Here is a 27962-nt window from a genome sequence, read left to right on the forward strand (position 1 = left end):
ACGAAGAGGAAAACACCTTTTTTATTTTCAGTAACAGCCCCTCCACACACACTCCCTCCCTCTCTCTCTCTCTCTCTCTCTCTCTCTCTCAACCCCCTCCATACCTTCACCTTTTTTTGGAAGATGATATGGGGGACCCAGATGTTACATTTCACTGGCCAATGGTGAGCAGAGAGGGGCTGGATTGGTGTGCACTCCCAATGCCCCTTCTTTTAAAAACGCCTGAGCTCCTGTCTCCAACTCAGCAACTTAACTCACATGAGGGAAAGAGCAGCAGCTCGGCTCGACCAGCAGCATCACTCACACCTGACAAACTGAAGCGGCTACGCATCTGAAGAATCAACACTTTTTTTTAATTTTATCTTAAATGTATGTCAATTCTGTAGAGGATCAGAGAAGAAACATCTGTAACTGAAGGTGTGGGACCATGTTGGAATTAAATAAGGTGGCACTCCTGCTGTCTGTCCTGGCTGCAGTGGCTCTGGGCCAAGGTAAGACTGAAAACGCTTATTATTGTTATTTTCAAAAACCAGAACAACAAAATTTCAGCAAAATTATACCAGAAAAACAGCCAATTTTAAGATTTATTCAAAGTAATCTCATGCTGTGAGAACACAGGGCCAGTGTATGACTGCTCACACATGTGCACTGACATAACTGTAGAGTTTTTCTAAGTTGACGGCATTTCCCCGAGGATGTCGGAGCAGGAGGACTCTGGTGGTGAGCTCATGAGATAAGGGTGTGTGTTTGGCTACGTGTGTTATTTTATAGACCACCTCAGTAGTTCCTAATCTCGATTGTTAAATAAGCAGCACATTTCATCACCAGGCTAATCAACCACATGTGGTGATAGAAGAAGAGGAGGAGGTTTAATTTAGAAAGAGCTCTGTTGAAGTGCTGCAGGTGACTACAGGTTGTGGTGGCACACACACATTGTGTCCATATTGACAGACTGCAGCACAGTAGCTGCTGCTATCGGTGAGAAGAAGGCTTGAGTAGTGCTCCACTCGCTTCTATTTTCTCACAAAGAGACGATTTAAACTTACTTTTTTACTGTGGTGAACTGTCAGCTACATAATGACTGTACCATGATGCTTCCAGATAACAAGTTTTTCACTCCCAAATTACCCCCTTTGAAAGCTCGCCACTCTTCCTGAATGACACAGCAGCACTTTTCTCCAGAGCTGTCACTTTCTGTCCACATTACAGCTGCTCCCCATTAACTTTTTAATTTTTTTTTTTTTAAGAGGACCTATTATGCTTATTTTCAGGTTCATACTTGTATTTCGGGTTTAAAAAACACTTTATTTTTCTCATACGGGCTGTGCTGCCCAATCTGCTCTGATTCTGCCATCAACCGAACCAAACACTTCAGACTCCGCTCTAACTAGCTTTGTTTGAGGGCGTGACAATCTATCGGCTACACAGGTATTATGCAAATGTGTTACCTGGTGACATCACCACATTACAGAAGAAATGGCAGGACTTAAAGCGAGGCGTTTCAGGGAGTTGAGGAGCACTTTTTCTGTGGGGGAGAGTAAAGCCGGGTTTATGCTCGCCGTAGTGAAGCCAGCGCGAGGTGCAAGTGCCAGAAAATTACGTCATCGCGGCTTTCGTGTGGTGCGTGAAGGCTCCGCAAGTTCTTGCGGTGCTCTGTCGTGCACCTCTCTAACTACGCGACCGAGAGACAGAAAGTAATTTTGACTTGGAGGTAAGCAACAGTAATAATTACAATACACAAATGCAATGTTTGGCGTTACGTACGTCGGTGTTTAGTGTTTTCTACTCTTGCCAGGCAGTCTACTTTCCTTTCCGGTACCACTTGTTGACTTCTTGCTTATCCGCAGAATATTTTGTTTCTACGCCCTCTGGAGTTTTGGAGCATATTGCAGCGAACAACACACTAAGCATAAACGCCTCTGTGCATGCTTGTAGCAAGCGCGCCATCTACGGAGGCCCGCGCCACGGTGTCTCGCGCGAGTATAAACGAAGCTGAGCCCCCTTTGCCGTGGACTTTACGCTTTGTAACTTTGCAGACCTTTTACATGCAAAAAAATGACATAAAAGACACTAAAGGAAAGGGAAAAAGCACAAAAGCACAAAAGCATAATAGTTCCTCTTTAAAGAAACAGCGTTCTCTATATCTTGTTGCACTGTGAGGCCTCAGAGCCGTAAATGTCTTGCAGTGGCTTCGTGCCATTTACTGATGAGAGCATCAAAGACAGTTTGATGAGGAGAGGAAGAAGGTATAAATGGTGATTCAGATTGACTCTGAACACTGAGCGCTGAAGCCGCGGCCTTAAAATGGATTGTAAAATTTTACACTCTGCTCCACGCTCCTTAAGCGGAACATCCACATCTTGCAGTAAGCGTGGTGTACTTCGTCCTCGCTTCACCCTCAAAACGCGGCGCCAGCCGAGCCCTAAAGATATAAACCCTGTCACCTTGGAAACAAGAAGCAGTAATCACAAACCAAAGCGACCCACTCTCCCACCTGCTGGGCTTGAGCTCTGCTAAATGAGAAAATGGAGGGATAAAGAGCGCAGGTAAAATGACTTTACCGTGCTCTTTTCCCCGTCAACTTGGCCGGCATGTCACTCTTTCCTCTTTTTCCTCTTTGATGGCCTCAGCCTTCTCTCGCTGTATTCAGTCCACTACTAAAGTCTCCATCTGTCCATTTGTCTTCATCTGTTCCTCTTTTATTTCTAATCTGTCTCCCTCAGGAATTTCTTCGCAAATACTTTCCCTACCTTTCTCCCTCACACCCCCTCCTTTCACCTCTCTCCACCTATTTCTCTCTCTCCTCGCCTTGTTTTCTATCACTCTCTCATACACCTTATAGATTTACGAGCTGTTTTCCTATTTGAAGGTGGCAGCTGTTGCTGAATGCCCATTGTAAGTCAGAGGGGAACATTGGTGGCATTAACATCACATAGCATAAATCCTGCTTTAAACGTTCCTGTAATCTGCTCTCTTTGACCAGACTCCCAATCGTCTCTTCTTCTCTTGTTGCATACATGCCAGGCAAAGCTAGGTGGTGTATGTGAGTAGCAGCTGAAGGGACATTGTGAGTCAGACCCAGGGGCACAGTTCTCCAGATGTTTACCACTGTCTGCCCCAAACACAGAGCTGTCTGGCCAGCTGACTTTAATGACTGAGACAGGGATTACAGTAGATCAAAGGGGAAAGACGCAAATTCTCGTTAATAACAACCTCCGAGCCATTTCACATCTTTCATTTCTTCTATTTGTGTGTACATGCATGTGTTGGTGTGCCAAGATATTATTTATTGCGGGACTAATCAGCTGCTTTCATTTGAGCTATTTCCAGCTCCTGGCTCTGTACCTGTGCACAGGTGCAGAGGTTCACGCGAGGACTCGCAGACATTTTTTAATGCGGAAATAGCTCAACGCTGCCCAGTCATGTTTTTAATAGCATCGGGGAGGGAAATGCTTGAAAGCCTTTGCTATTATACCTTTGTAAATCCTTAAATCATGCGGTTGATTTGCATCATTAGTTAATGTCAGGGACAAAATTGCCGCATTTTAATGAGCTGCAGATGTTTTAGGAATCAGATTTTTGAGGATGAAGAGAGAGATAGATGCAGAGAGAGAAAACAGACTCTTCTGCAACTGCACACACCTCAGCTAAGCCAAACACATAAACAGCTTCCATATGACATGGCAAACAGATCATCACATACACAAGCCCACACACACACACACATATCAACAAATTCATGCGTGAAATAACACTGATTTAATCAACAAAATACTGTACAACCTCGTCCTCAGGGTTACATAACGTTGATGGGGGAGGGATGGTGTTTTCACGTCTTCTCCCTCTTGTAAGGATATTATATCATAAACAGGACCCAGACGTTCTATTTAAACCCTGGTCTCTCTGCCAACATACATCTGGCACAACCATGCCGCTCTAATCTGACTGATCCATTCTGGGTGCAACTTCATGAAGTCCTGTATTTTCCTCCCTCTTCCTCTCTTCAGCAGCTTTTTCTATCAGATTCTGGCGAAGTTAGAAAACCCCCACTCAGAGAGTGAAGCAGAGAAAAAGGCACTGGTGATTATTAGCAGAGGATTTGCCTTTGTGTAGCCTTCCTGGCTATAAGAACACGAACCACTGTGACGTAAACTGTTGAATCCAAAGATAGTCCTCTAAAATAAGAATTGCAGTTGTCACAACAGAGCGGGTGGAGAAGACAATGGCTGCAGTGCAGGGATACAAAGTAATCCAGTAGCTATGTTTTCTGACTTGCTGCTGATATAGTGAGGCATTCAGGTGCTTGTCCTGTGGCTATATGTGGAACCGAGACGCTAACCAGCCTCCAATATATTGGTACCACTGTAATGTATCTTGTTACCTTGTCCGAGGTTTACGAGGGTCACAGTGTTTATAATAACCGTCACATGGCAGGGTTCAGGTCAAAGGTGAAAGTGCCAGGGAAAAGTGATACATCTGTATGCGCCTTCCACTACTTTATCTGTGGAAAGTCAAAATCGTAAAGACATTCGTGTGAGCAAAGCACAAAACCAAACCCACAAAGGTGATACTGTCCTCCATAGAAGAACACTTCCAAAACACTTGCTTAGGTTTAGGAAAAAACAACATGGTTGGGTTTAAAACTACTACGTTTGTAGAGTGAAAATGACAATGAACGTTGTGAAAAGGGGACATAAACAAACAGCTGATTATAACAGGAAGCTTGGGACATGAACAGCGGTCTCCTGGATGAAAGTCTTGTGTTTTATGGACCCATCCACCTCCCCTCCCGCCCGCCCGGTGTGTCACTTTCGCTCTTTAAACTACGTCACCACACTCCCGGTGGTCTTTCCCTGAGCGTTTAATATTGACACGGATGGGTTTACATTGTATTTAATGGAAAGCCTTGTGCGTTTCATACCGACACTAAAGGCTGCCCTGTGCGTTGGTATCTTCCGCCAATGGCCGTGTCAAAGTGTTGGTACTTGACACAGAAGACCAATGTTCGCTTCCCGTTTCTAACTGACCGTCAACATTGTTTTGACCACGATCGATCCATAACCTTAACCATGTGTTTATTCTACATGATCCCTACTAGTCATATGTTGCCAGCGGCCTTTGCGTAGTATCTTGACGCTGAAGGTTTGCGCATGATTAACGTTGTCAAACGGTCGCGGTTAACATTGTAACATGAAGTCAACATTGTGAAACTGTGGTCTGCGTCTACGTCTAATAATGGTGTGGATGAGTTTACATTGGAGTTAGTTGAAAGCCTGGTGCGTCTCTTACAGATGCTAAAACATGCCTTGTGAGTCCGTTTTGTCCATGATGACGAAGGTCCCCCAACTTGACTCATTTTCCAACAAGTTCTCCAAATTAACAGACAGGTTTTTAAGGTTAGGGGAGCTTTGTCGTCATGGTTACAGCAATAAACACGTGGTTAAGGTTACGGAATGATCGTGGTCATGCTTTGAAAGAAAACCCCAATGTTGACTTGTGGTTGGAAACAGGAAACAAACAGCAGTCCTACGTGTTATAATACAGTGTTTTATTGACCTGTTCGTCCACACTGACCTCCTCCCCGTACGTCTCCAACAACGCCACTTGACTTCCTCCTTTGTCCTCGTAATACTGTAACTCCGCCAGAGGGCTTCGTTACTTGAAAGTAAACATATGTTGTTTTGGGGCACTTGCTGAAGTGATGGAGGACAGTCTCTCATTTGAACCCAAACTACGATTTTTCCCTAAACTTAACCAAGATGTGTTTGTGCCAAAACCTAACCACACCTTTTTTTAAGTGGTCACATCATAAGATTTATTTTTCAACATTGATTTGTAATGGTTGGAAGGCACAGACAAACTGTCATCCCGCTAATAGAGTGCTTCAGGAGTCCTAAAACCTAGAAATGAGTTAGCATTTTAGCACTTCAATGTGTTTTTTGAATGGGTGTTTGGTTAGATGCCTGAAATAAGGCCATTTAAGAGTTTAAGAGAATTTGACGTTTTGTTCTACGACATAAAATACATCGATAAATACCCCACTCGTGAATTTTGAAGCCTTAATGTGTCTTAAAAAGGGCGGTTGCTAACAAGTGGCTAAATGAGACTACTTAACGCCATCGCACCTTTACATCCTCGTTGTGTATACTCTGATATAGCCGTCATAGCCTAAAGTTAGCTTTTTACTTCTGGTGATTGCATTCATGCCTCAAAAATCCTAAAAGTGGTGCTCATTTGTGGAGATTATCTCGCTGAACAAAACGTGTAAGTATCATAAACGTTTGTTTACCACAGAGCTTTTTTTCTGCAAAAATGCAAAACCCAATGGAACAATCCCATTGGCTTTTTGTCGAGGGAACCAGTGCGATGCTACCTTCCTGGTTGACCTACAAAAATACGTCATCCCTGCAGCACTCTATAGGGCCGTCAGGTCAGAAAACACCTTTATGTGTCGTTCTAGAGGGCATGGATGACATATTTTGGGGAGGACTTGTTGGTTGTATTACATTAGCTGTGAAAAGTAAAAATTGTAAAGCGATATGTGTCAGCAAAGCACAAAACCAAACCCACACAGACAGAGCACATGAACAAGGACAAACAAGATACCAGTGGAGCACTTCAAGGTGGATTATTTTAGCACTAAAGAGGAAATCATAAATTCTAACCTCGCTCCCTTTGGCTTGAAAAACTTGCTTCTAGATGAGGTGAATTCCCTCACATACCAGCCGTCTGAAGCTCTGCCCCAATAAAATCTCCCAGCTTTTAAAATTCATAAAGTGTTAACATACCACTCAGAAGCACAATAAGCTCTGTGAGTCAGCCACGGGAACCGGGCCAGTTCACACCGGCCGTAACTGAGGTCACTACCCCAGCATTTGGGTTTCCTCTTTTAACTTTCTAAAAAACGTTAATCACCTCTTAAAACTCGAAGAATCGTCTGCTAGTTTGTTTTCATTGTCAAACATCTTGAAATGATAATCAGGAGCCAAGTGTTCGTGCTGTGGATTCCCTTTGTTTTGGTGCGAGCGAGAATGAAACGTTATTTAACAAGAGCATGAAAACTGCTTTATGATTCTTGGAAATAAATGGATGCACTTTAAGGGTAATTAATTAACCACAAGTTTGTAAGTCAGTGTTAATTAAGTGAAACAAAAGAGTTGTCTGTGTCTCCTCACTGCATTATTTTATAAAGAAAAGTTTTCAGAGTGAACATTGGAGCTTTGCTGATTGTAAACACAACACAGATTCAGGAGATAAAAGGGTGGAAAAACTATCTGATTTGATTTACTCAACTAAACCCGCGAGCGGAGCCACATCTGCCCAGCAGATCAGTGTGAAAGCATTTGCTTCTGTTTATCCAGCTATTCCAGTGTATCGGACAGGCTAAGCCGATATGGAAACCTATCAATGGTTTTTAAAGCCAGGGGCATAAAAAAGCTAACAGCATGAGGGTCAACTGTTACCCTAAAACTTACGTAACACGTTTTTGGACAGTGGATCTTTGTTCTGTTGAGCTGCTTCTATTCTTCTTTGCTAAATCTAATAAAAGGAAAAGAAATGTCCTGGCATGACAATAAAGACTTGAAGTAAGCCGTAAAAACCAGTGGGGACTGGGATCAATACTGGCCTCTGTGCTGGGAGTCTCTGTCCGTAAACTCAGTGGTGTCTTTCCGAAAGTGCTAAAGCTGGACATACACTGTATGATTTGAGCCCGTTTCTGGTGCAAATCTTTAGCCGCACGACTCATTTTAGAGTCTGACTGAATTTCATGGGGCGATTAACTCAGTCCTCTGTAATTAACAATCAGATGAATTTCTAACATGTCAGAAATTTTGGTCGGCCGTCCACAGGCTCTCACACAGTTGATTCCCCAACGTCAGTAATCAGAGCTTAGCTATCAAGAGAACAATGTAAACTAGATATAGTAAAACGTAGCTAGCTCATATCCAATTCTCTCTGCGAAACAGACAAACCAAACTGTCCACCTGCGAGTCCATATAAGTCGACGTATCTGTTTTTAGATGTTTTAGCAGATATGAATGGCACAGATGTGATCAAGGCAGCACGTTTCTGCCTTGTTAGCATCATTGTGACCCGTATAAAGAGAACTGGATACAGTGTTGGAGGCGGGCTCCTGTTCATTCCTATGAGAGTTGCTCAGTGGCACATGAAGCCAAAATGGCTCGACTGCCGAGTGATAAAGTACACGGATCATCCGGCGATCTTCCGCATCCATTGGGCCCAAAGAGCAGGTGCAGTAGCGTTTCTTTTAACTCCGCCTCCCAGCCCTATCCAACCCTCGGTCTGGGTCTCATTCACATGAATGGATGAAGGAATATAACTATAATGGATTCGGCTATTAGAGCATTTTACAACTTTTAGGACCTAATGACTTAAATAAGGGCTATTCAAGTGTTCGTACTGGGAAGTTGATTTACCTCAAAAACATCTTTTTTCCAATGTAAGTCTACGGGAAAAAGTATTTTTGGGCCCAATGGCATCATGTGACGGACACGGAAGTTATAGTACCGCCGTTTGGCCACTATAAAAATTTTAATCAAAGCCCGACGTACTTCCTGGGGGCTTGGTACACACCTCTGCTAGCAAACAAACTTTACTTGCCTCGGAGCTTTCAAACAGATCTTTATTGACAACTGTCAACAGCCAGAATGGCCCGCAGGAGCAGACAGGCTGTGTTTTTGTTTTTATTTTACACGTCCAGTGTGAGCACTCGGGTCGTGGCTGTTGATCGGATCGTACAGTGTGAGCACATAAATCGTGAGCTTTGGCTTTACATGTCATACGATCTACTTGTAAAGTAGGAGTAGGAATTACACAACAACATTTCTCAAATCGTACAGTGTGTCCCCGGCTTAAGTGCTCGCACATATTACACACATACACACTGAGGCTGCATAAGCAGCTTTTTGTTTCTGTCATGGACCATGACATTTATATTTTTTCCGCACAGCCAAGTGAAACCTCGGAAACGAAATGTCAAGAAAACAACTGACGTATTTGAAAACATAAAAAAATGAAATTGTAGGAAAAGTGAGAAAGCACGAGGGAAAACGAATCATGGTGCATGTTTAATAATTCAAAGAGCCACATTTACAGCGAGGTGCCAGGTTGAATATCTTTCTCTTTCTAATAAGCCAACTTCATCTGATTCTCACTGTTGTGTGTGCAAGCAGCACATGCATGATGATGATGATGATGTAAGAATGACTCAGTGATATAGGCATGCTGTGTGTGTGTGTGTGTGCATTGTGTGTGTATACATTGTAATCATATATCATTAAGATCACAAAAGAAATCGGCAACAAATTGCTGCATAAGGTATGTGAGTGTGTGTGTGTGTGTGTGTGTGTGTGTGGAGTGAGAGAGGTGATGGAGCGAGTTAAAGTGAAGATTTCTGGTGAGCAGATGACTGCATGCCCTGATTTGTCACAGCTGGAGCTTGATTAGCATCCTCAACAGCGGCTGCTTGTTGATGGATCAAGAGGAGGAGAAGGGAGGACTGGAGGAGGACAAGCAGACAGAGGAGGAGGGAGACATGTGACAAAGAGCACGGAGGACATGATGGATGGAGAGAATGTTCCACAGTTTGGATGAAGAGGAGGGACAGCAGTGAGAAAAATCTACAGAAAGAGATGGAAGAGGAGCAGATAGAGGAGGAGAAGGAAGAGGAGAAACTAGATTGATGAAAGCTTGCAAGAGAAGAAAGAAAGAACAAAATGGATAAAGAAGCAAAGCATTTTAAGTCGCCCAAGAAGCCTGCAGTCTTTGTTTCAGCGAATAATTAGACCGAAGGCCTGTGACTAAAAACAAAGTGAAAAAATGGAGAGAATAAAAAATAAAGGGCAGAGCGAAGGCGTGTAATTAGAAGAGCCTTCATGCCGTGAAGAAAAACACAACGTGTTCAGACTGTGTTAGTGTGCACATGAATGTGTGTAGGCTACAAACAAGTTGCTGCAAAACATAACATACAGAATAAGAAATCAGATTTTGTACTGAAGCACATGACTTCATTTGATTGACTTAATTTTGTTTCCAATTTTGGTGCTGATTAAAACCTCATTTTCAATAACATTTTAATAATAAAAATACACTCGCATCCATAGAACCCTGACATATTTCATAATTCATAGCCCCATTAAGTTATGGCAAGTTTTGGATAATGAATTCAAGTTTTCAGAAGTTAAACTTGGAGTTATCCATTGTCTTGACTAATTGTGAGTTTTGTCCAGGTTGTCAGTGTTCATTTAACTCATGTCTGGGAAAGGGAGGTGGACGAGGTGACGCCAGGGAAAAACAGAGACATTTTTGAATAAGAAAGTAAGACAGAACTTTTACTATAAAACTAGGGCTGTCAAAGATAACGCGATTATAAAACGTTAACGCAAATATGTTTTAACGCCACTAATTTCTTAGCTTGCGGGCTCAGTTTTAAAGTGAGAGTGAAAATGCTGGCATCATAAAACTAGAAAACCTAAGGAATCCATGTCATACTAGCTTGTTGTGAAGGAGGTTAAATAATGCTCCAAACTTACACTCAATTTTGGCGAGGAAAAACTGGCATGGCTGTTTCAAAGGGGTCCCTTGACCTCTGACCTCAAGATATGTGAGTGAAAATTGGTTCTATGGGTACCCACGAGTCTCCCCTTTACAGACATGCCCACTTTATGATAATCACATGCAGTTTGGGGCAAGTCATAGTCAAGTCAGCACACTGACACACTGACAGCTGTTGTTGTCTGTTGGGCTGCAGTTTGCCATGTTATGATTTGAGCACTTTTTTTTATGCTAAATGCAGTACCTGTGAGGGTTTCTGGACAATATTTGTCATTGTTTTGTGTTGTTAAATGATTTCCAATAATAAATATATACATATATTTGCATAAAGCAGCATATTTTCTCCACTTCCATGTTGATAAGAGTATTAAATACTTGACAAATCTCCCTTTAAGGAACATTTTGAACAGATAAAAATGTGCAATTAATTTGAGATTAATCGTAATTAATCATGGACAATGATGCGATTAATCGTGATTAAATATTTTAATCGATTTGATTTGACAGCCTTACATGTAGTTGTTTGAAAAAGTCTATAGAAAACAACAGTGGTCTACTTCCAGCGGCGGACTAATCATGGTGCAAAGGCAAACTGGAGGAACGGCAACGTAACATGAAGTTTCCCGCTTCACACAAAGACAAAAAGAAGAGGTGGGTTTGTATTATTTTTTTCAATATTGCTTTTAAATTTGTGTTGTTAAAATTGAATAACATTGCAGCTTTCTTGTCTGGTGAAAAGGAAAGCACAATGACCGCGCTCTGTGAATGTGACCACATTATAACGGTTGTATCCTTGCTTACATTAGCTAGTGTCACCTAGCTAGTTAGTTAGCTACACAGTCAGAGTCAAGGCTAAACGGGACCATAATTAATTTTGTCAATTACACCTGTGTTTACCCTGCAATGCAGTGTACCTGCACATGTCAAAATGCTGCTGTGAAAAGGGCTATTTATTCCGGATATGGGCTGGCATGCAAATAACTGAGTCACCACCATAGACTGTAGCTGTTGCTTGCTTTTTACCAGTCTACTGGTGTGTTTATGAGGTAATTTGTAGGGTGTCTGAGTGTTGCCGCATTTATTTTAAAGTGAAAGCACATGGTGATAATCTGCTGAGTATTTGAGGATTTGTATTGAGGACATAAGCACCATGAAACAATCAGAACATAACATTTCACTCTATCTAGCGCCGCTCCCTCTCTCTCTCACGGAGAGGACACTAAAGATAAAGCTAAAAATGTAAATATTTCTGCTTTTTGTCTCAATAGAGGCTTGGCTTACACTTATTTTATTTCCTCTGAGGCCGTGGGCTGCATGTGTGAAGAATCCAAACAGGATTTTGTGTTGAAAATGAATACAATGTTATTGACTTTATGGTCTTATATCAATTTATATTATGTCATCACAGCAACGCTCAACACAGATCTGCTGCTGACTGCAGTCATTTTTGGATGGACTAGATGCCAAGTCTTAGGAGTTGTACAACGCAGCTGTTTCATCAAGCAGGAGGTTGACCCTTAGCAGTGATTTGTGGTGTCTTCATCATAAGCATCATAGAAATTAACTTATCAATGTGTACTAAAATAAGGATTTCTACTGCATTCACTCAACCTTGTCTCTAAGGTCAGTTCTTGTACCGAACCAATGGTTGATACATTATACGCTGCGATACGATGCGAGGATGATACATTATTTAAATTTTCGAACTGGTCCGGTTTGCGTTCACAAATGCAAAACTCAAACGGTCCAGAAATTGTAAACAAAACTCAAGTGGTGGAAACGACATTTGATTATTGGTCAGACAGTTGGCGGTTAAAAAGACAATACAGAAAACAAACTGCTTCTAATTTCTTGCTGGATATCATGGAAAGTAAATCATGGAGCGCCATCAGGTTCTGTTCATGTGTTCGAGGCGGACCACAGAGCGGCTGTTTGGTCTGCAGCAGAGTCCGAGTCTGGCGTTCACACCAAACAAATGAACCGCACCAGGAAGGTAAACACTCCAGGGTCCGGTTCAGCCAGACTAAACAAGGTTGGTGTGAACGCTCCCTAACTGTATGTAGGGCACAAACAAGAACATTAGAACAGCTGTTCGATTTGGTCTTCCAAGTATCTTTTCCAAGGATATTTCTGAGATAAACAGGATGTAAGAAAATATATTTATACATTGATAAGATAATGATGAAACTGGATTCACTGGTATTCATTTTAAATGTGACTGAAGTAAATGTTTTCCATGTCAATTTTTGTTTGCAATATTACAGAACTTTTCTTTTCACTAAAAGCTTAGTACATTTTTCAAATCAGTTCAAACATTTGAAATTTAACTAGTGAAAAGAGCATTTATGATAATGCAGTGAGTTGATATTATATGTTTTTCTTTCTTCTTTTACTCCAAATTATGAATAATAAGCTCTGCTCTGAACTCTTTCCAAAGTGATTTTAGTCTCCATATCTTGACTACAACTGTATGGCATATTATTTACTAGAATAACATAAATGTAAATAAGGACTAAATCTGCCCATTTGTTTTAGGTTCATGGTGAAACCCTGGATCTCATTAAGAAGGACATGCATGTTGGACTCCTGATTGAAGGCGTCCTACATGATGCTGTTCACGTTGAAATCTTCAACGTGGCTGTGGTGGTGGAGGAGACGATTGTTCCTCAGAGAGAGAGAGAGACCATGTACTGCCTTAATCTGGAGTACCATCGCAACATGAAGTACTCATTTGAATTCCTGCAGAGGGTAATCATGAAGATAAAACCCGACCAATGCTCAGCTAGGATACACGGATTAGAAAACCATCTGCTGAGGTATAATTTATAGACTGATGAGTGCACATCTCAAGCCTCAACTGGGAGGACAAGGTTACTCTGCAGTGTTGAACATTGCTTCCCTGGAGAAAGTAATGTATGGACTAAATGTTGAAAAAAATCAGAGGTGAATAACATTATAGACTCGTTCTGAAAACAAGTTTGAATGCTGGCAAGGAGTGATATGAACATCTCAAGCCTTTGGAGCACACTTAAGTTGCTTAACACTGTTCAGAATTGATCTAACAGACCATGTGACGCAAAAGCCAAGTACTGCTAAAAAATATCAGAGGCAGAAATGTGTGGACTTTTAATAAGTAAATTTAATGTAACCACTCATAGGTTCTCTATACTATATTCAGAGCATTAATATAGCATCAAACAACTATTTTCTATGTAAAGATATAGAGGGGTAATGTCTACCAGAGCAGAGAATGAAGTTGCTCTCCCTCCGTGTGTGTTGTAATCAGAGCTTCTCTGTGGTTTGTTTACATAGCTGGGCCGGCCAAGCGTGTCTATTATGGAATTATGTGTATTAGGAATCTTCTAGACATGAAAGTGCAGTTAATTGTATGATTTTTATTAAGCGGTTAGTATCCCACATTTTGTGTGATTGTACACGCCATATCCCTCCTTATTATTCAATCTCATTCCATCTCTTTATTTGACTCACTTTTCTTTTTCTTTCTCTATTTTCTCTGTTACTCTTTCCATCCCTCCCACTAATTCCATCTATTTGACTCACTTTTCTCTTTCTTTCTCCATCTCCCTTCTCTCACTCTTTCAATCCTGATCGCTCCCTCTTTCCCAGTCCTGTAATACATTGGAGTAACCTGGGTATTGTTTTGATTACATGGATGTTTAGGCTGTGTCTTTATTCTTAAAAAGATATCTGTTTTCCTGCAAGTGGCATTTAGCTTTGTGAATGTTTTGGTCCATCTTCCAAATCTGAACTGCTTTCACCTCTCCATTATCAGCATTTGGTGGGGACACTTATCATTTTTTAAAAATGTACCAAAAACCAATGTTATAGTTTGTGCGACCTTGTTGTTGTTAAAATAAATTTTATATTTTTGAACAAATGAGTTGTGAGTTAATTCAGTGTGAAGTTTAAGGAAACTAACAAACTTGACATTATTAGTCAAGATAAGGAATAAAGTAGAAATAATTTAAAAACATTAGACCACTTAATTTGAAATTTGGTCTGAATGTAGTTGAAGTTATCTTAACTTGAAACTGTGAGTTGAAATAGTGTGGAATTTTATGTTTGTCAAGATAAAGCAGGTTTTCTTGAATGGATATAATAACAGCTGTTTCTCAGATTATCATGTGTAAATAACAAATGATCATTTATTAAACAACTTGTACTTAACTTTTTGAGTTGAAACTAAGCTTATCTTCAAGTTGAGTTTACTTATGTTTTTAAGGCAGCAAATTTACTTTTTTTTATGTTCATTCAACTTTTTAAGGACATAATGTAATCTGTAGGATTCGACTGATTACATTTTTTGCGTGTTGCTTCATATCCAGATGTTTTTCTCCCTGTTTGCAGGACCTTTGAGGACCAGGAGCCAGTCAGACAGGATCAGGAGAGTGGCCCTCAACAAGTTCACTGACACTCAGACAACAGGTAATGAATCCGTCAGCAGTGATATCCAGAGCTGGTTAGTGGTTTTCAAACTTTGAGAGTCGAAGGGGAGCTGCTGAGGGAGAGCCGTGAGGCAAAGATAAAAACAACAGGAAGTTGTTTTTTGTAGTTTGACCTGCTGTGCTTTGTCGCACTTAACACAGTCAGCTGTTGGAACGGAGGCTTTGATCACTGCACATACACTTTTTATTTGAAGAAAAGAGCAGCAGTATTTAGTCTTGTTGTCCCGTCACCAGAGAACCTCATGAGAGTAATGCCTCATTTGTGAACAAAAGAAATAATCAGTTTGTTGCATAATGCATTCTTTTGTTTTGATTCCCTCATATTTCTCCTGAGAATATGCTCAGGTTTCAGAACGTGCAGCAGACTAAAAAACTAGACAATATACCTCATCAGTCTGGCCAGGGGGCCTGGAAATAACCTGGACAAAGCAAAGCTCCCTGGGGTGCATGAAGTCAGCTTCAAATGGTCGTAGCAGATCTCCTCTTAAAGTTTGTAACCCATATCCATCCCTGCTGTTTTCCTCCCTCTTGCTTTTTCTTGGTCCTGACCCATGTCTCCCGTCCATGTAAGACCAGCTCCAACCCCCTCCCTTATTTCTGGATCCTGAGAATTGTTTTTTTTCTTTTTGACTTTTTTCCCATTCAAACCCTCCGTTGTTTTGGTTTTCATCCATGTCTCCCCTCCTTGTGCCTCCAGGCGTGACAGAGTGGACGTCTTGGTTCAACATCGACCATCCTGGAGGGAATGGAGACTATGAGCGCCTGGAGGCGATCCGTTTCTATTACAGGGAGAGGGTTTGTGCTCGGCCCACGGCCATGGAGGCTCGCACTACAGACTGGGTGGCAGCGGCAGAAACCGGGGAAGTGATCCACTCCAGTCTGGAGAAAGGTTTCTGGTGCATCAACAGGGAGCAGCCACTGGGCCGCATCTGCTCCAACTACCATGTCCGCTTTCAGTGTCCCCCAGGTAGCTCTGACGACAGCAGCTCAGGGCTGCAAGCTGTCGCTTCACAGATATGAACATACAACCAAACACATGCATGAATACACATTTCCACATACATGCATCATGCAAGAAATGTCACCCTTTAAATGTTCTTAAATAATGTTGACTGATATATTTGTTATTTCCTGTTCCTGATTCTGCTTGCAAACAGCAGCACATGATAGCAGCTTTGCTCAGGATGTCTCACTCTGTTCTTCAATGTGTGTGTTTAGTGCAGAGCTACTGGACTGACTGGAGTGAGTGGGGTCCCTGTTCAACTGCGGTTTGTGACGACGTAGGCATCCAGGTCCGCCAGAGGAAATGTGTGAACACCCAGCCCATGCCTCTCCTGTTAGTGCCAGCGTGCCTGGGGCACCATTCAGAAAGGAGGGAGTGCTCCAACCCTCCATGTACAGGTGAGAATCACAAGATTTACCCGAACCTAACTTAACAGTACATTAAAGGAACATTTCGGGGGATCTATTAGCAGAAATGGAGTATAATATTCATTCTTTAGCGTATAATCACCTGAAACTAAGAATCGTGTTTTCGTTAGCTTAGAACGAGCCCTTCATATGGTCCTCTTCACGGAGTCTACCATGATTCTCCGCCATGCTTCTACAATAGCCCAGAACGGACAAATCAAACACTGGTTCTAGAGAGAGAGCCTTTAGCATTTTTACGTTACCCAAAAGCCACTGTAGTCCTCCGACACGCTTGTGAAACTGCGGAAACGTGAGTCGCGGAGTGCAAAATCGTGGTACCGCCAGCCGCTGTCTGACTTCTGTTGCTCCTGAAGTAGTGTTATGTTAAGGATGGCCTCTAAGGTGAACGTCATTAACACGGTTTGGAAAGGGAGTAATGAGCGGAGGGGATGGTTGTAATCTGCAACCACACCACTAGATGCCACCAAATCTTACATGCTCTCTCTGTAAATTATACAATGTGATGAGATTGTATGTTAAATAACAACCAAGGAGCTCCTCTGTACTTGACCCTAACCTCTAACCTCCCATGTGAAGGGTCACAAGGAAGGTGAATAAAATATCATATTGCTTTGTACAAGAAATCTAGTGTACAGTAGAATAAATGTTAATTCTTCAATAAAATATCCTTACTTGTATGAAATGCAGAAATTACATTTAAACTGGAATATTTTTTTCCTATATACAATATAACTGTTACAGCTGCGATTGTTATATCATAAACTTTAGTTCTGGTATTGATTCTGACATTGAAAATGCGATGATGATGATGAAGTTGCAGTAATTTAGTAGGAAGCCTCACTGACTAAACTAAACTCAGTCAAAACAAAAATTTCCAGCACCATAAATCACTCGCAGTAGTTTTACACTTGATTTGTCTGTGTTCAAGTTCAAGTGTTTTTGATAGAGCTACTTGTAATCAGCGATCTTTCAATTTCAGCTATTTATTATTTTTCCTTAAACCTTTTATCCCCACAATACTGTGTAATTGCACCATTTAATAGCTAATAATTATTATCCTATGTACATGGGGTGCCTATGCACAAGAGCGTTAACAGCTCTCATTAGACCACTCTGTATAAAGTTTTAATGACAGAATTAAAGAAAAAAAACACAATTTTTAACAGAAAATACTAATATCTATTACTTGTTAAATTCCAAACTCACATCATTCCTGTCTCTGTGTGATCAGCCAAGTGGAATCGGTGGGGTCGGTGGGGTACGTGTTCAGCGACCTGTGGTGGAGGTCGCAGGATTAGGAGGAGGACCTGTGCGAGGAGCTCAGCAACAGTTGAGTGTACTGGACGGCCTGTTGAAATACAGAAGTGTGGGAAGAGTCCATGCCCAGGTATGCTGAATCTACGCTGTAAAAGGTGTGATATCTTTCTTTATATGGGTGTTTGTGCTCATGTCTCTGTCTTTCTCCCCAATAGCCAAATGTCAGCTTGTGTGCACCGAGGGCCGCCCCAACGAGGACTGCAGCCGGTGTACGTGTGACGACCACGTGGTGCACGGAGAAGTCCACAGTGTGACTGGTGCCCCTGTGGGAGGAGCCTGGGTGGCACTAGCCAGCCACCCCAAGGTGATCCGTGCCCTTACAGATGCCAAAGGTCAGTTCAGGCTCACAGGAATCTGCTCCTCCAGCTCCACCTTGATCTCCATCAAGAAGGATAAGTTTACCCCGATCACCATCTCCACCTCCAGTAACACCACAGGGTCGTCCTGGGTACGGGCTGTCCTCAAATCAGCCGGTGAGTGCTAATAAAAAAGATTATTAATAAAAAAATAGCATATTTTTTTATTGATGTCTGTTGCTTTCAATTAAACTAAATCGTTGTTGCTATTTCTCAAAAGAGCATTATTCAAGAAAGAGTTTTCTGATTCTCATTATTATTATTCCACAGAGCCAGTAAATCCTCCATCATATTCTGACTGCAGAAAGCAGGAAATTGACAAAGCTACAACATAAACAGTCTGGCCTATTGTAAGACTTCACATTGTCTGGAGCACTTACAGGCTTGGTTGCATGGAGACCAAATAAAAATAGGCTGCTTTTGAAAGCGTAATCCCCTCAACGATAATTTTTCATAAGCAACAGGGACCAATGTGAGAATAAAGTGAAACGTTTGACTGAGTTTAATGAGGTCTCAAAACTCTGAGGCACCATTTGCAACAGTCAGAGGAAGGTCTTGAGGGTTTGCTCCTTTCCGCTTTCCACAGAAAAGCCGTACATTGTGAAGCACCCGGAGGACAAAGTGCGTTATGATGGAGGACGGGTGATGCTGTGCTGCAAGGCAACGGGATCGCCAACACCTGATAAATACTACTGGTGAGAGGAATTGTAGTTCTGGCACATTATTACATTATTAATCACAAAAACAGCTAGCAACAGAGTGATTACTTTAATACATTGTGAAATAAAAAAAATCTAATTTCATTTTTTTTTATTAAAGTGGCATTAATCAGTTACATGTTTTGGTCTTCAACAAGCCCTGAGAATAATGTCTCTTTAGCTGCTAAGTACTCCCTTATGTTCAACAATTAGTGGCTTTATCCCATCTGCTGTTTGGTGCAGTGCAGGTAGCGTACAGTAGGTATGTCAGAGCCTTTTTGGCTGAAAACATCTGCCTGCTACGGCTGAAAAACAACGCTGAGGAGAGCCGTGAGACTGAACCAAAACAGTAAAGTTGCTGTCTTGAAAGATGCTAAATCAGGGGTCTCCAACCTTTTGGCCTCTGAGAGCCAATTTGACAAAATGAAAGCAGCCAAGAGCTACTCATAGCACCAAGTCGTACATCACCGATAGCAGATGTAATTTATGTTTTACTTTTATGGTCCTTCATAATAGCATTTCAGCCAACGCAGTCATCGCCTCTATTACAATCTCGCCATATAGGCGAAGGGTTTTTTCGGGTTTCGTTAGGATGTACGCCACTAAACGAAGCCTCTGTTTCTGCATAGGCCTTCTTCGAGAGTTTGGTAAACAGAGACTGTTGCCTTTTAAGCGCTGTTTTCAACTCCTTTACCATCCCAGTTGCTGTGGACTCTGGTGAAGTGGCGCTCGTCGTTACATCTTTTACCGATTGACCCGCTCGCAACGCAAATGAGACACACATTTATGAAAAAAAACGTCTATTCCTAATGCAAAAAGTCATTTTTTACCTTTTATTGGACTATTTTTCTTTTGCTTGTTATTCTGCTAACATCGCCTAAAGTTACGGTGTCACTGCAGCGTAACTCGTTCAATTGACAGCTGATTGGCAATAATAATAATTTTGTGTCAGAAGGGGGCAGGATGTCTGCGAATTTGATTGGATAGAAATTAAAACAGGTTTACAAGATGACTTTGTTATCCGATTTATGTACATATTCTTTAAACCTTTAGCGAGCCACTCAGAAACGGGTAGCAAGCTACTTATTGGAGAATCCTACGCTAAATAGATTTGAGGGGAACTGCAGAGTCGGGTGATATTGCTCCACGGGTTGATCACTACAAGAAACCCCTTTCACATTAGTTATTTGATTAATTGTTAATATAAATTCTTACCTTTAAATATTCAATCTCATTGTAATTTAAGTGGTAACATCATCATTTTATTTTTTTACATTTTTACAGGTATTATACATTTCAATATATGTATGAATGTATATATGTTCCAACAAATAACTTTTTAAACGAAAAGTTTTAGAAGATTATCTTAATTTTCTCATTTCTGTAACTACTTTTAAAGGTACCACAATGGGACACTGCTGGACAGGAAGGTGCACAAGTATGAAGATGAGCTTGTACTGTGGAACCTGAAGCCGGAGCAGTCGGGGCAGTACTACTGCAAGACCAGCAGCTCTGCAGGCAGCATCAAGTCCTCTCCAGCCCTCCTCACTGTGATCGGTATGTACAGTCTTGGTTCTCTTACTGAAAGCAATTGTGTCTCAATTTCTCAACTGTAGTTCTTAGGATGTTTCCACTTTTGCATAAACTGTTACGCCGATATTGTGGTTCGCTAGAGCCTTGAATCACAGTTTGTCATCTCAGATGTATGTGATATCTCAATTCTGGCACCCAACAACACAGCAAGATGACATTTTCGATGGGTAACTTTAGCCCACTGCTAATGTTTGCTGCCTGTCTTTCCTTTGTTTTGCTTCCAGCTAACACTGTGACATAATGATGTCGACACAAAAAGAGTCTATTAGTGCTAGTAAATGCTCAAAAATTGTGGAGGAAAATGAAAGAAATATCCTTTTCTATTTGGATTAAATTTGTTCTCAGTTAAAACACCACAAAAGCTTTCTTCTAGTCAGTGGCACAGTGATGTAATTGAAACTGTAATTCATCATCATCAGTCTGGAGAGAAAATAATTTACTATGATGATAGCGGCACACAGGGATTATAGCTCAGGATGGCTGCTCTCCCAGTGCCGTTGACAATGACGTGTTTAGTCAAAGGTCTACACAGATGTAAGTAAAACCGCTGACAAAATGCAAACAACCACAACTTATTTTACTGGTTAAAGAGCAGCTGCCTCACTTTAAGAGGAATGTCAGCGCCAAGCTCCAACCGAGTCATCCGCGAGCCATGTCCATGCATAAAGAGGATTCAAACAAAACCACAGTGTCCTACAACTGCGGGAGGGAGAGAAAAGTCAGTTAATAGACTGTCTGTCATTGGAAAAAAACATTACAGGCAAAGAAAATGGGAAAATAAAAATATCAGGGCTTGCACAATCTGGCTGCGCTTGGAGCAATTCGTTTTTATTATGTTGACATTGGTTTAAACTACGGCTTCCTAAGCTGGGACGCTTTATTGTGTGTGATGGCTCTGGACAATGTAAAACCTCGAACACAATTTCTCCAGAACACCCGGTGTTGAGGCGAAATCCAAAATTGTAGATAAATCCTGTTTCCTTTCTCTCTTGGAGTCAGACAGGTATGCGTTTCCACATCCCCGTGGGAGAGCTCCACATTGCTTATATCCTTCAGGTGCTTGTTAGCTAAGACGCAGGTTAACGAACAAGGTTGTCATGGAAGAGTGCTAAAGTAATCTATCCCAGGCCACAGACAAATCCCTGCACTCCAAAAGTCATTATGGCAGGAGACGCGGCATGTGTGCCTCAGAGCAGGATGAAAAACCTTTAACACAGCGTTTCTTCTCTCATTTTACATTATGCAGAAGTTGATTTCCTATAAAATGTGTTAACCACAGTTCACACAGATGACTAGAAGTTACATATCATCAAAGGAAGCTCAAAGCCCTGTTGGTAAAGTCATCAGCAGTACAGTAATGGCTTTTCATACGAATAGCTCTGCTCCATGTGTCTGCAATTACCGACTTACTTGGGAGATTGGGAGCTTAACAAGGCTACTTGACTATAAAGTCAACCATGATATCATGCACATTGATTATTCTGCCAATGTCTGGTGAACACTAATTCTTTCTTTCTAACTCCCATCTGGACGGTTGGTAAATAAATGTTCTTTTCAACTTCATGTCTAATTACCCTTTCATGCACATTTCACCGTCCAACTTGGACACTCGCAGGTACTTTCAGGCCATGCAGACATGGTGTGTGTGTGTATGAATAAATTAAGTGTTTGTGTGTGTGCATCCATGCGTGAAAAAGAGAGGCAGAAATAATATCTTTTCAAATTCTCAATTGGCAACTTCCAATTTATTCACTATACACGTGTCCTGCTCCACTCACGCAGTGATATACAATTATCCAGCCCCTCCCGATCTTATAATTACAACCTCACAGATATGACAGGCTTTCAAGGTCTTAGAGAAAGTGGAACAGTTACGTCTTCAACATGGCACATCTGTGTTCATTTTTGCACTGAGAAAACGCCTTTCATGTTTTATGTATATCAGATGAGTAATTTATCTTGTATATGTGTCGTGTCAACACCAGCCTAATGCAATTTATCAACTTGTTCACAGCAAAAGGAAAGCCAGCGTGCAATCCCACCCCTGAGACGCACCTCATCAGACTGCCGGTGGACTGCGTTCAACCCGGGACGGACTCCATGCACTACAACGCTGGCCGCTGTCCTCACAACAAATGTGCTGGCTCCCTAGACTTTGATATGCGCTGCAGAGATGGAGCTGGGTTCTGCTGCGGCGTCCAAAATATGGAAAGTCGAATCATCGACTGTGGGAGATACAGCCTCCCTATCCGGGCGGTGACGCAGTGCAGCTGTCAGAAGTGTTTGCAGCCCGCTGTGCTGGTTCGTGGCAGAGTGGTCACAGCTGACAATGGCGAGCCTCTGCGTTTTGGGCACATCTACATCGGTAAAGAGAGGGCAGGCACCACTGGATACCAAGGAGGTTTCACATTGCAAATTACGCCGGATACGCAGAGATTAGTGGTAAACTTTGTTGACCCCACTGAGAAGTTTCTAGACACTCCTAAAGTGTTCATCCTTGATAAGAAAGGTGGGTCCATCTACCACAATGTGAAGGTGATGAGAAAGCAGACACCAATTGATATCAATGCAGGAGAGACCAACTCTATTAACCTAGGGGATATTGAAGGGGAAGACCCCATTGGTCAGCTGGTGATTCCTCCCAACTCCTTCCACAAGGACAATGGAGACATCTATGAGGGTACTGTGAAAGCCAGCGTCACATTCATTGACCCAAGAAATATCACCACGGCGGCCGCGGCCCCTGGCGATCTCAACTTTGTGGACGATGAGGGCGACATGCTCCCTTTGAGGACCTACGGCATGTTCTCTGTGGACTTCAGAGATGAAGCCAACAAGGAGGTACTCGGCGCTGGAGCTGTTCAAGTTCTTCTCGACACGCAGCACGTCAAAATGCCAGAGCACATTCCCAAAATGAAGCTGTGGTCTTTAAACCCAGACACAGGAGTCTGGGAAGAGGAGAGTGACTTTTCCTACACCGCAACAACCGCTGATGGTCACGGGCGGAGCAAACGAGAGGACCGCACGTTCCTCATAGGTAACATGGAGATCAGAGAACGCAGGCTCTTCAATTTAGACGTGCCTGAAAACAGGCGCTGCTACGTCAAAGTCCGTGCCTACATGAGTGACAAGTTCCTGGCTAGTGAACAGCTGGAGGGCGTTGTGATCAGCTTGATCAATCTGGAACCCAAACCTGGATATTCCTCTAATCCTAGGGCGTGGGGCCGCTTTGACAGCGTCATAACTGGATCCAACGGGGCCTGTTTACCAGCTTTCTGTGACGCAATAAGGCCTGACGCTTACACCGCTTATGTCACAGCGACGATGGGTGGGGAAGAGCTGGAAGCAGCTCCCTCTACCCCCAAGATGAATCCAAACATTATTGGAGTGTCTCAGCCGTATCTGGATAAAATAGACTACCAGCGCTCAGACCACGATGATCCAGCTCTGAAGAAAACAGCCTTCAGAATCAACTTAGCAAAACCTAACCAAAATAATTTTGATGAGACCAATGGGCCAATATATCCGTATCAGAATTTATTAGGTTGTGAAAATGCCCCTATTGATGCAAATCATTTCAGATTCTTCAGAGTGGAAAAGGACAAGTATGAATACAACGTTGTTCCCTTTGAGGAGAATGATTTGACGACCTGGACGGGAGACTACCTCTCCTGGTGGCCCAATCCCCAGGAGTTCAGAGCTTGCTACATTAAGGTCAAGATCCACGGACAGAAGGAAGTGATGGTCAGGTCGAGGAATCTGGGAGGAACACACCGACAAACAAAAGGCAAACTTTATGGCATAAGAGACATTCGTAGCACCCGGGACATGCGAGAAGCCAACATCTCAGCAGCCTGTCTAGAGTTCAAATGCAGCGGCATGTTGTTTGATCAGGCTCAGGTGGACAGATCCCTCATATCAGTTCTTCCACAGGGGAACTGTCGCAGGACTGGCACCAACGGTCTCCTACAAGAGTATCTCATCAAACATCCACCAGTCGCTCAAAACAACGAGTCCCATGTATTCACCATGCTATCCCCCGTTGATCCTTTGGGACACAACTACGGCATCTACACAGTCACAGACCAGAACCCCAGGGTGGCCAAGGAGATTGCTATAGGCCGCTGCTTTGACGGCACCTCGGACGGTTTCTCCAGGGAGATGAAGACGGACACAGGAGTGGCACTGACCTTCAGCTGTCCAGAGAGGAAAATTAACAGAGAAAGCCTTTTCCAACGTCTGCAGACCAACCCGGGTCAGACTCTGTCCCAGATGGCGAGGAGCATGAGGGAGTCGGAGGGCCTGCAGGTGCAGGGATTAGCCACCCAGGTGGTGGCCTATCCTTCAGAGCAACAGGGCAGGACCCAGAGTCGCAGAGTCAGCTCGACAACCAGGAGGAGAGCGTCCATGCGCACACAGCAACGCCAATAAGTGTTCCAAGGTAGGCTGATTTAGATGAGATAATTTGAGGTGTCTTTACATTGACAGTAATGAGTTCTGTCAAAGTTAACGCGATAGTAATGTGCTAATTTGTTTTAACGCCACTAATTCCTTTAATGCATTAACGCAACTTGCGATTTTTAAGTTGTAGCGGGCTCAGTTTTAAAGCTAGAGTGAACTGATACTGACATCATATGAAACTAGAAAACCTAAAGAATCCGTTGGGACCATACCAGACTGAGGCTAAAAAACACTCGAAACTTGCGCTAAATTTTGGCGAGGAAAAACTGGCGTGGCCATTTTCAAAGGGGTCCCTTGACCTCTGATATAAATATATACATACATTTGCATAAAGCAAGCATATTTGCCCACTCCCTTGTGGATAAGAGTATTAAATACTTGACAAATCTTCCTTTAAGGTACATTTTGAACAGATAAAAAATGTGCGACTAATCGTGATTAGATATTTAAATTGATTGACAGCCCTAGTCCTAATTTAAATGTCCTTTCCTTTTCATTTTTTAGGTCTTCCGTCAAGACTGATATGACGTCATCAAATCGAGGAGGTAAAAGTTGCCCGTCTGTTGATGAACTCCCTCTTGACTATGGAAACCACAAAAAACGAGGCAGACAGCAATTCAGCGAAACCAGTGAGAGTGGTTGAAGATATTCATTACACTTACCGGCATACTTACTTGAAGGGTTTGGTATATTAATTTCTTCCTTCCCTACGAAAAGACTTGCATCATTTGAATGTGTAACGCGGTGACCGGCACTTACTGTACTTACTGTACTTAATTAGCTTTGGTCTAATTTTATGTATGAATAGACTAAATTGACGTTTGAGAATGTAACTTTTATACTTCTAATTTGTGGCATTTTTTTGCTGACGTCTCTCTTCGCTTGAGTTGAAACCAAAACTTCACAAACTGTAAATACTACGCCAGGCCCCTAACACTTTATAATTGGCTTTCCACTAAACTTCTCTTCAAGATCAGAAAGAAATCAACTTGAGATCCTCGTTGTCTGCAATAGACACTGAGTCTCTTTTTCTACAAAGTCTCTCCACCAAGCGGAGGCAGCGGGGTGAGGCATGCCACCCAGGGAACAGAGGATGTTTTCAGTCATGCTTCTTAATGTTTTTCATTAACATGCCACATTGCTAACTGTGATTCAGCCAAACGTTCTTTCACACCTACTTCAAATGTGCAAGACCGAGGCCTCCGCCAAGACAAGCATGGATCTCACTAGTGGCAGGCTGTCTTAAATGAGGATAGTTGATTGAGAGGTATGACATAATTTCCTTTTGTCCAAATAAGCATCACCAAAGAAAATATCACTTAAAAGTAAATATTCCCAAATATCCCACTTTCTCAGAAAACCCTTACAGAGACTCATTCAGGGTCTAAATTCACTTTGTTTTTGTTGTTGTTGGGTAATGTGCTTATGAGCTGCCTTTTGTATCTTGAAGTGCAATAACTATATAATTTAACTTAAGAATTCTTAAAGATCAGCATGTAACGAACTATAACAGTACATAAAAAGTGCTGCAGGTGAATGAAGCAACAGCTCCTTCAGATAGTGGGGTTAAGGCGTTTGTACGAGACCTTGCACAGGACTCAATTCAACTGCTACACTATGTAATCAACTCTCTGAACTGCCTAGAATCTATTAACCTTTTCATACTTTGCTGCATGACTCAGTTGATTTTTTACAATTTATACACCAGAGTAATCTTTTCAACTTCAGAGAGCAATCTTGTTAGAGGGAGTTAAAACTCTCAGCAGAGCCCTCTCTTCATTAACAAAACCCACTGTATGATTCTTACTCGAGAGTGATAATTAAAAAGTGACACACTTGTGAATTTACTGGCCACGTTTTCATAAATCCTGTCAATGCGACACTATAAGTATATTTCTGCCCGGTCTCACCAAATAAAAACTAGGCCGACAGACGCTCACCGATGGCCCCAAACTGTCTGACAGTTAAATAACACACAAAAATGTAACACACGAACATGTGGCTTATAAGTGACACGCTTAAACAAAGTCTAAAATGCGTTATCATGACACAGGGAATGTCCTTAAAATGTCGAGCTATTTATACACCTTCCATGAGATTGGGTTGGTACATTTTAAAGTATACATCTTGATACTGTAGATACTGAGACAGATAATTAGACTTAGATAACGAATATTAGTCTATTTTAATTGAGGTTGGTGATAGGAAGAAACTCCCCTCGGTGATAAAAGGCGCCAAACTTGTTTATCTGCTAAATGAGCACTTGCAGACCCAAAAAAAAGCTCTTCAAGCTGAACTAATCCAAAACCATATAAGGGGAACCGTAGTCCATGGAGAAACCACGAGAGGCTTACGAGTAAATATAAGCCTGCTGTTAATTAGAAAGTAAATTACATATTCTCCTGAGGACTATTAAAACAGTTTGACCCTGACTTTCACAAACAGCCAAACAATTTAATTTCCAGGAAACACAGGCTGGAATTAACAACAATAAACAATATACTGGGCCCAAAAGGATTATGTTAAAACATATGTACCATTTAAATGGCTCCCAGCACATTGTACAGACAACTCCATTTAAGCTTGATTATATTTGTATTCCCAATGTGCAACAGCTTTGTTTGTGTGCTATAAAGGTGCAAATGCAAAGTTGTATGTATAAATGAAAACCATATATTGTAACCCCAAGTCTTGGCCCCACGTCAAAAAAACAATCTTTTTCCATTATGTACTTTGAGTAGCACACTCCAGAAAAACACTCAAAAAACAGAGTAATATGGAGTGACAACACGTGATACCTTCGCCATTATCACCGACCTCTCTAATCACAGGCCTGCGGGCCGTCCACGACTCAGAAGTTCAGATCTCCAGATGAAAACAAACATCTCCCCGCAGCAGTCGAAGCATCCACCCTGTAAAAAAAAAAAAAGATGATGATTGAATCCAGGTGTGGGAAGAGATAAGTCCTATACAAATGCAGTGGTTGTGTGAGGTCAGCTGGGGAGGCCCAACAGCTGTAGAGCAACTGGAGGAAATGTTAGACCAAAGACATCAAGAGAAATAAC

The 27962-nt window shown here is 42.0% G+C and overlaps 1 protein-coding gene across 1 annotated transcript; it reads left to right on the forward strand.

Annotated features, from left to right (window-relative positions):
- The first annotated feature begins 310 nt into the window (after positions 1-310).
- Positions 311-27826, forward strand: cilp2 (cartilage intermediate layer protein 2). The gene is made up of 10 exons (XM_037770638.1): positions 311-491; positions 14944-15021; positions 15739-16008; positions 16260-16442; positions 17704-17859; positions 17945-18262; positions 18732-18840; positions 20243-20400; positions 22451-24877; positions 25402-27826. The coding sequence occupies exons 1-9, from the start codon at positions 428-430 to the stop codon at positions 24865-24867; spliced, it is 3753 nt and encodes a 1250-aa protein (XP_037626566.1). The 5' UTR covers positions 311-427; the 3' UTR covers positions 24868-24877; positions 25402-27826.
- The last annotated feature ends 136 nt before the right edge of the window (positions 27827-27962 follow it).

This window comes from Sebastes umbrosus, chromosome 5 (assembly GCF_015220745.1).
Source record: "Sebastes umbrosus isolate fSebUmb1 chromosome 5, fSebUmb1.pri, whole genome shotgun sequence".
Classification (NCBI taxonomy): domain Eukaryota; kingdom Metazoa; phylum Chordata; class Actinopteri; order Perciformes; family Sebastidae; genus Sebastes; species Sebastes umbrosus.

Coding starts and splice junctions, on each gene's coding strand:
- cilp2 (XM_037770638.1), top strand. CDS start 428: ATGTTGGAATTAAATAAGGTGGCACTCCTGCTGTCTGTCCTGGCTGCA. Junction 15,022..15,738: donor CACTGACACTCAGACAACAG/GTAATGAATCCG, acceptor TTGTGCCTCCAG/GCGTGACAGAGTGGACGTCT. Junction 17,860..17,944: donor TGGGAAGAGTCCATGCCCAG/GTATGCTGAATC, acceptor TCTCCCCAATAG/CCAAATGTCAGCTTGTGTGC.